The sequence below is a fragment of the Acanthisitta chloris genome, unplaced genomic scaffold (assembly GCF_000695815.1).
Source record: "Acanthisitta chloris isolate BGI_N310 unplaced genomic scaffold, ASM69581v1 scaffold7187, whole genome shotgun sequence".
Classification (NCBI taxonomy): domain Eukaryota; kingdom Metazoa; phylum Chordata; class Aves; order Passeriformes; family Acanthisittidae; genus Acanthisitta; species Acanthisitta chloris.
Window position 1 is genome coordinate 33,667 of NW_008683090.1, and position 9,232 is coordinate 42,898.

At 45.7% G+C, this 9,232-nt stretch overlaps 1 protein-coding gene across 1 annotated transcript in view; it reads right to left on the reverse strand.

Annotated features, from left to right (window-relative positions):
* Positions 1–6,359: 6,359 nt before the first annotated feature.
* Positions 6,360–9,232, reverse strand: part of CLEC3B (C-type lectin domain family 3, member B) — a 6,980-nt gene continuing 4,107 nt past the window's right edge. Inside the window, exons 2-3 of the mRNA XM_009078774.1 lie at positions 8,113–8,211; positions 6,360–6,769 (exon numbers count right to left, since the gene is read on the reverse strand). Of these exons, the coding sequence (XP_009077022.1) occupies positions 6,369–6,769; positions 8,113–8,211 (500 nt within the window). The 3' untranslated portion in view covers positions 6,360–6,368. The remainder of the gene's footprint in view (positions 6,770–8,112; positions 8,212–9,232) is intronic.

Genomic DNA, 9,232 nt, shown 5'->3' on the forward strand with positions numbered 1-9,232 from the left:
CCTATGTCTGCAGTTTCAGCAGGCTAAAAAATAGGCTACTTGTATAGGCTGGCAAACAATTCCTGTGAATGTTTAAAAGAAGGGAAAATTCTCAGTAATGATTATTTTTGTCTGTCTTCAAGTTTTCCACATTTTATATGTAAGTAATACGCTTTCAGGATTGCTCATCTTTCTCCAGCAATACACTACAATTAGTTTCTGCATTTGCATCCATTTTTGGTGCACACATTTCAATTTGGGAATAAAACCCACTAATTGTTGTTCTGCTTCATTTTGGAAAGCAAGTTCAGTTTCCAGGCTGTGTAGAAAACTTGTCAGTCACTTGCTGTAGGTACATTGCACCCCACCCACACAGCTCCCTCCAAGTCCTCACTCTTCAATGGAGCCAATTGTTTAAGACTGTTTATAACCAGTGCAATTTCTGGAGCATTACCTAAAAGTTTCCTGGTTTAAGGTCTATCCACTTGAGGGTTTAGCTTTCTGCTCTGACATATTATAGAGCAAAGAGTGAGATCCACCCTCAATAAATGTGTGTTGCAGCACTTCTGTGCTAGTGCATGGCCAGGTGGGACCTATGGCACCAGCCATCTCCTGGGATTTGGGATCCTTTCTGCCAGTGTGGCTCAGCACTCAGGGTTTGAGTTTGGATCCAAATCCTCCCAGTGACAGAGCAGTGTCTACATTGCACATGAATCCAGATGAATATCAGGCTGCCCTTGGACTGTCCTGCTCTAACAGTAAAGCAAATCTGTCACTGTGGTTGAGCTGATTCAGATCTGCATCTACCCACTCATGAATTGTGTGTTTGGATTGATCATTTAATATAAAAATGCATTTCATTGGCTTTTTGGTGCTTTGGCAGAGCTTTTTCAGTTCCCTTTTGGTTGAATAGCTGTATGGTGTTTCAGCTCCTGTCTTCTGATCACACTTGGCAGAGCAAGAAGACCTACTATCTAAAGCTCTGGCAACACTACAGCATAGAAATCATATCCCATGATAGATTATTTTACTGGCTTTCTTGATAACCTGTCTCTGTAGGAAGGCTTTCACATGACAGCTCATCCATCACGTGTTCGAGGTCATCAGCCTCCCCCTGAAATGCCTGTTTTTCTCCTGTGACTGTAGAAGAGGAATGAGTTATTTAGGTAGGATCCTCAGTGACTGTGTCTGAACAGAAAAGCTTAGGTTACCAGGAAACTCTGGAGATTGCCTGGTTCTACCTTCAGCTCAGAAGAGCAAGGTCCCCTGGAGCAGGTTGCCCAGAGCCACGTCAGTCAGGTTTTGAGTATCTCCAAGGGTGGAGGCTCCACATCCTCTCAGGGATCCCTGTTGATGGGTGTGCAGTAAGGAGTTACTGATATTGCAGTGAGAAACAAAGCTGGCCCTGAGACATCTGTGCAAAGCAGTAGGGGTTGTACATTTTATTTTCCCTCTTGCATTTTCATTTATAAGCTGAAGTGCTTCCCAAACAGTGTTTTCTAAACATAGCTTCTTGAGACATGTTCTCTGTTGCCAGGTTGGCAAGCCACTTGTGTGTTGTGTTCTCATCTGCAAGCTCAGGGTCAGCTTTCTAACAGGGCTGAGGCAAAAGCAACTATGTTCTGTGATTAGCAGTTGGCCTCACCTCTTGGCAGTGCAGCATCTGTGGCTTTTTGTTTCCTTCCTGGAGTGAGGCTGCAGATGCTGGGGTGCCTTATGTTTGCTGCCAGCACCCAAGGCCCCAGCCTTCAACACAGCAGGATGCAAGGAGGTCACAGGGAGGTGATGCAGCCACTTACCTGTCTGCATAGGGCAGGACAGAGTGGAGAGGCTGGCAGGTGTGATTCACAGCTAAGAAGGTTGTGATTTGGTTTTAGCTGTATGTTCAACAGTCCCAAGCTGTTACCTTTGGACTTCCCTTGGGTACTTCTATACCAGAGATAAAAGGAATAAAACACTGTTTTTTTTGTTTTGTGCACCATAGCCTGATATTCTGTCATACCCACTTTATCTTCTACTCCCAAAGAGTTTATTTTTATGCTCTCTTAGTTTAGTAACCACCAACTGGTTTATATTTATGCTTTCAGCTGTGGATTGGCTTACCCTTGTTTGCTGAGTTTCACAGTCTGTGTTTCTTCCCTGCCTATGGTGGTTTTTGTGCTGGAGAAAGGTAACTTAACTTAGTTTTTTATTTTATTTGAAAAAGGAAAGGCTGATTCAGATTAGCTACTGACGTGGGGTTCAGTGCTTACATACAAGGGAGACCAAAAAATAAAGCCTATAGGAATTACAAGGCTCAGTGGTTCAGGAGTGGAGGAGGTCCTTCCCTTTTGAGGCGCATCCAACCGATGGCCTCATCCCACAGCCAGAGGTGGGAAGTGCTTTCCCATTGTGGCAGGCAGCAGCAGAGGTGTTGGGGGCTGTTCCTTGCAAAGGATGACAGGGAGAAGGTGCACCTGATGTGGTGAGAGCCTCTGGTCTCAGTAATCCCCAGGCTGAGTGGATAGGCACAAGGAGCAGAGGTGTAGGGTTGAGTTGCTTGCTGAGTGTGAATCTTTACCCTCTCTCTGCTTGGGGTCCTTTTCCCATGTCATCAAACACTCTTCTAGGTCTGATTTTACCCAGGATTGCTAAGGACTAAGAAGTCCCACAAAATTGTTCAAGGCTCCAAACAAGCTTTTGGCTCACAGCTCCCAAATTCTTTCCCACCTTTACCTACCTGGCAGTTTTACTGACCAAAGCCAAAAGCAATCTGGCTGCTGAGATGTGTTGATGATGTGCTGTTCTGGCTCTTGCTTGGAGGGAGAATTCAGCAAGGTATTACCTGTTTTATCATTTACCATTTCACTCTGCACCATTTGGTCCTTTGCCTGGCCCTTCATCCATGACCTGAACTTCAAGACCTGGGTGAACTGGGGTGGGGGCAATCAGTTGGGTGGATCAGCACAGCTCTGTTGGAAGTCAGCTGTGGATGGCATAGTGCTGGGGTAACTCTTTCTGCGGCTTCACCCAGTAATTTTCTTCTTTTTATATAAGTATACACACATTTCATGCTTCATCTTTCCTTTGCTGTGTTACAGAGCCAGAGGCAGTGGAGTGATGCCATCAGTGGCACAAGGTCTTACACAACATCTCCTTTTTTAATAACACAGTGTTCATTAGAGGCATCACAATACATTGGTTCAGACGTGATCACTTGCACATTTCCTTTTCCTGGGGGAAAACCTGAGGGTTTTTTTCCATAGTTGCATGCCTTTGGTTGAGACCACATTACATGGACAGGAGATGTTGCTCTCTGTCTTGGGCACAAAAAAGATTTAATGGATGATCAAAAAAGTGATGCTTGTCTTGACCCCCAGCAGACAAGACCACATGTGCTCTGGGCAGTTTCCATCAGGCCCCTCTGGAGTGGAGGCAGCCAGTGTCCCCTGTTCAACCCCTCCACCCCAGCATTCACTAGGAGCACAAAACACAGGGTTGGCCACAAACTGGCCAAACAAAAAAGAGTGCTGTGGTAAGCAACAATGAGGAACCTTCTGGAATTTGTTTTTCTTTGGCTTTTGAAATAAAATTTGTGGTTCATAATGTACACTAAGAAGAAGAATGTATATTATTACACTTATAAATGCAACACTGAAACTGCAAGGTCAGTTTTGTCATCCTAGATCCAACAACTACAGCAGGACCAAAGCCACCCTTTCCTGTGCTCCTCTCAGCTTCAGAAGAGCAAAACACCTATGAGGAATGGTGCTGGTAGGAGTGCAACTATGTCAAAACACAGCGCAAGAGAGCTACGAGCAAGAAATCTGCTGGGAGATGTCTGATTTTTTAGATTTTGACTCTTTAATGTCCTCCTAGAATATCCTTTGGCATTCATCTCCATGGCTGTTCTTCAGGTTCACACTCCACACAAAGATGGTCCAGCTCCAACACCCACATCTTCCCTAGTGTTTGCCAGGGTCTGTGGCTTTCGCATTGCCCTCCTTTCATTCCTGGGCTCCCATAAAAGCTCTCTGTTTATTTCTCTGACCACACACTTGTGTTTTAAGACCTTGTGGTTTATGACCAGTTGGGATTAAAGCCAGCAACACTTCCAGCACAGCCTCTTTGCATTTATGTGTATCTCAAAACATGGAGGGAATGTCTGCCAAAAGAACTAGAGGGTTTATATTGAGACAAGCTGGCTTGTAGGGTGTAACCATGACCTACAGAAAGAGTCTTGGAAAACTTCAGTATCAGGGTCCAAAATAAAGCCTGGTGAAAGACTGTCCTCCATGCAAAAGCAACCTAATTTCATCTGCAGTTCTGCAGCAGTTGAAACCCCACAGACTGGTGTGGTGCACTGTCTTCTTCATGGATGGTCTTCTCTCCTACACAATATGCTTAGGAGGAGGAGGAAGGAGAAGTCGTCACTGCCTCAGTGAGTGAAGGAAAGGGATGCTTGGTGCCACTGCAGCTCTGCTCATTGCAGAGGAGGTGGGAGGCAGCCTGGGAAGGGCTGGCTCCATCATGGGACCTGAGATGCCACCCCCCCCCAGCACCACTACTGCTGCCAAACAGAGCTGAGGGAGGGACCTTTCTTCTGGGTTGGCTTGTACTTGAGAATGAAATTTCCCAGCAAGAGAAGGAAGGAAATCTTATTTTCTTATAAAAGGATTCCCTGCCTGTATCCTGTGTATGGCATGTGACTGGGATGATAACAGGATAGGAGGGGGAGAATCCTATAAAGCATATTACAGGGTGGGAGGCTCTTGCTTTCTGCTTTTTCCCTCTGCCTTTGATAGGTCTGACCTTCAGACAGATCCCTGAAGCTGCTGTAAAGAGAAAGGCAAGGAGAAGAAAGCACTCCAATCACACTGACACAACTCCATTCCTTCAGCAAGCTATATAGATACTTTTATTTTATAGTCATTTGAACAGCGGAGAGTTTGGCAATAGTGACAGCCTCAGAAGTGTGCACTCTGCATGTGTGTGTGTGTGTGTGTGTGTGTGTGTGTGTGTGTCTCCAGCTTGGCTCAAACTTGATGCCTTGGAAAACCCACCACCATGCTACTTTTAAACAAAACAGCATATTGGAATACCTGTCCTATTGGCTCCCCAAGAGCATCATGTCTTGATGCCTCCAACCTGGCACCACAGGGGATGTGACATGAACTAGAGGTGTTATTGCCAAGCACTGGACAGCAAAGAACCACTGATACCTTTCAGCCAGTGGCCAGCAAAGCTTCATGAAGATGCCAGGGCAACCCACGCTTCTTTCCCATCATTGCTGTTTATTTAAATTTATTTTTTATTTAACCCTTTTCTCAGTAAAATATTACTGGGGCCAGACCTTCAGCTGGGCATGACTATATTGGCACAAACAGTGCTCAGCAGATTTATGTTTGCTGAGGATTGTGCCTGGACCAGCAAAGCTCGGTTCCCATCACATAAACAGGTCAGGTGATTCCTAAAGCTGATAAAGTGAGTTGTCCTGGGGTTTGTTTTCAATACAGAGGGTTTTTTTATATAGCAACATATTCCCTAATAGCATTACATTTCAGTTATTTACCTAATACTTTCATCTTCTATTTCCAATGATATATTTGACTAACTATGCTGCAAGTCATCGCTGCATCCCCCCTGATGCTGCAGCATAAATAAAGCTTCCAATGGGTTTTTTTTTTTTTTTAAAGGATCTGGCAGTGGGTCTTGCTCTCTCACTGAAGTCAGTGAAACTGGCTTCCTACTGATGAGAAATGGACCAAACATGCCTGCTACTTACTGATTCATTCAAGCACATAACTAATTGGACAACCCCTTGAGCAGCTGGTACTCAACCAAATAAGCCCAATCGTATCTCTCAGTGTAAAGCAGGAGTAACTCCCTCTGCTCGTTGATCCCAAGGAGGCTGAATTGAGGCACTGTGAGGAGCAAGGAGCTCCCACAGATCACTGCCAGGGCTTACGAGGAAGCAAAACAAAAGAAGAAAGCAGAAACTAGCTATGCTGGTCCCAACAAAGCTCAGCAAGATGGGAAAGGACATTGCAGAATGACAGCCCTGGGCAGCTGAGGCAGCTGTATGCCAGGCTGGAGTGCTGCACTGGTTCTTTGCCGAAACAACTGAGCCATCCTAATAAATTCCTTGTGTAAAAAAATATATCTATAAATTGTGCCTTAGAAAGAACAGTGCAGCTGCTAACAGGGCTGGATGTGGCCAAACAAAATGCTCTAACACTCTACAATCTGACAGTGAGCCGCGACAACTCTCTTTGCAAAGTTACTCTACTTGAACACGTGCGCGCAGGCGTGCGTACGTACACGTACACATACACACACCTATAGCTTTATAATCCTGCTGCCAAGGGAGAAGATCAGGGTTGTGGGTGGGCAGGGGGGAGCCCCTGCCACTACACGATCATGAACTGGCAGATGTAGGGCAGCTGATCTCTGCACTTCTTGTCGAACCACTTGCCAGTGGAGGCCCCTGACAAAGCTGCGCAGTTTTCCAGCTTGCCGCCGTCGGGCTGGGTGGTGATTTCAGTCTCCCAGTTCTTGTAGCGGATGGGGCTGCCTGTCATGTCGACCCACTTGCCCTCCGCTGCCATGTCGTTGAGGCCCAGCCAGATCTCTACCTCTGAGCCAATGCTCTTGTGCATGTAGTCATAGAGAGCATCGTTCTCCTCCCCATTCTGGGGGGTGCTGAGTGTGCCACCCTGCGAGATGCAGTTTTCACTGGCCTCATGGTATGTCTTGGTCTCCGAAAATGCCAGAAAGCATTTCAGGTGAATTTTAGTGCCTTTCAGGCAGACTGAGGGGTTACCACATGAACAGAATAAAAAGACAGAAAGGAAATTGGGTTGAGAAATGGTGCCCAGGAAGAGGCAGCAACAGCAAACCAAGCAGCCAAACTACAAACTTCATTCCTTAGGCTGCACAGTGATTCTTGGCAGCATGAGATTTCAAGGGGCCCTTTCCCTCCTATGCAGGGCAGGACACGGTCATGGGGACATGCCCTCCCCATCTGCAGTTATGAAAAATGGACTTTCGGGGTGCCTCCTCAACCTTCCTGGGTTCTGCCACTGCTGGAGCAGAGGCACAGCATGGTCCTCCTGCCCCTTGCCCTGGCCTTGTTCCTCCCCAGCCAATGCTACACTTTCGATGGTGAGTTTGTTGGATATAAGTTTTGTCATGGGCACTGCTGAGTGTGGAGTGTTTTGGGGAAAAGCCTGCATTCCAATTAAATCATCTTAATTATGCAAGATAAAAAAAAGTCTCTTTCAATAAGCTTTGATCAGAAGTGTTGTGTTTGCATAGCTGGAGGTCTTCAGAGGAAATTTCTACTTTCCACTCATTTTAGCATTAAGAATATCAATTTCTTTTGCTTTTCTTTCAGCTCTAAGCCTTGAGAGTGCAGGATACTGTAGCCAAACAATACTTAATCAGAGCTACAAATTAATATCCAAACCAATTACATCTCAATGAATTTGAGCTTGGAACTAAAACCTTGATTTTGTTTGTGTTCCTTTTCTTTAAGGAGAAAATTCTCCTTAACTTGCTTTTTCATTTCTGTTTTGTGCTCTGCAAATTCTGCTCCTATCAGTGTTGGTGGAGTTTGCACAGAATAGCTGTGGGGCATGGCTGGAAGACAGACATTTTGGGACTTTCCTCTGGGTACGTTTCATGAAGCATGGTGGGACTAACCTCCAGTGAGGTTCCCTGGGCAATACCATGGTAGGTATAGGAGACCAGGTCACCATTTCACTGGGGTTCAGACAAAAGAGTAAGTTACATTTGGTTAAAGCACAGACTAATACATAACCCATCCCTCCACCTCATAAAGGAAAATGAACCTCTGGCTTAGTGTTGTAGGTATATCCATAGTTGTACAAATGGGAAGATCTAGCACATAAAGAAGGAGGTCCCACAGTGCACAACTACTGTCATTAATTCCCTGAGAAGTTTCACCTGCCTGGAAGAATTGCAGTGAGCCCACACTTTGCTTTGATCCCCCAACCTCTCTCCCTATGATGGCCTCATTGCTGTGGGACACTTTGGAATCTCTTGTTAAAACATGTGGAGCAATTGTAGCTGCTTTATAACCAGCTCCTCTTGCAAAGCAAAAAGCCATGCATTCTTCAGCAAGTCCTTTACCTGTCTGAAGCGCTTGCTTTTCCTTCAGCAGAGCAACCTCCTGAGAGATGTTGTCAATCATAGCCTTCAGGTCTTCAATCATTTTGAGGCTCACACCATCTGTTGAAGAAATCAAGGAAAGAGCACAAACATTGGTTACATCTCAGGGGAGACAACCAAAACTGCTCCTATCATCAAAACTTCATGTTTCTTTGCCCTCAGAGAAGGATAAACAAGAAGAATCCACAAAGTCAACACCTGTGCCCCCTTGCAAATCCATCAGACTGAGCCAGCCTGGTTCCATTATCAACCCAGTTCTCCCAGTTCAAGTTGTAGGACTTTGCACCCCATGGGGCTTCCTTCTGCAGGGGTCACCCCTTGGTCTGTGTGCTGATTTAGGCTGGGGTAGAGTTAACTTTCTTCACAGTGACTAGTATGGGGCTATGGTTTGGATTTGTGCTGAACACATAATGCAGAAATGTTTTTGTTATTGCTGAGCAGAGCTTACACAGAGCCAAGGTCTTTTCTGCTTCTTGTAATGCCATGCTGGCAAGAAGTTGGAGGTGCATGGGGGTTTGGGAGGAGACACAGCTGGGACAGGTGACCCAAACTGACCAAAGGGATATTTGGTACCATGTGACATCAGGCTCAGTATATAAAGTGGGGGAAGAAGGAGGAAGGGGGACATGTTGGAAGTGCTGGCATTTCACTTCTCAAGTAACCATTGCATGTGATGGCGCCCTGCTCTCCTGGAGATCGCTGGACACCTGTCTGTGGGAAGCAGTGAATTAATTCCTTGTTTTGCTTTGCTTGTGTGCATGGCTTTTGCTTTCCCTGTTAAACAGTCAGGTCTTAAACAGTCTCAACCTAAATGCAGGAGGACACCACCACCAGGCTGCCCTGTCTGAGCAGGAGTCCTGCCACAGATGAATGTTTTGTGGGGAACTTTAAGTTGCTGCTGAACAGGATTTATTTTTTCCAATTCCTCAAAAACATGCACTCTACTCACACCACACCCTCCTGGTTTCTCTTAAACACCCTAACACATGATTTTCTCTATATGCACTTCTTGTTGCACTGACCTCTCAGTCTGCTATCATTGGTGCATTGGCAGGAAAACACTGCTTACCAGGCTGATGCT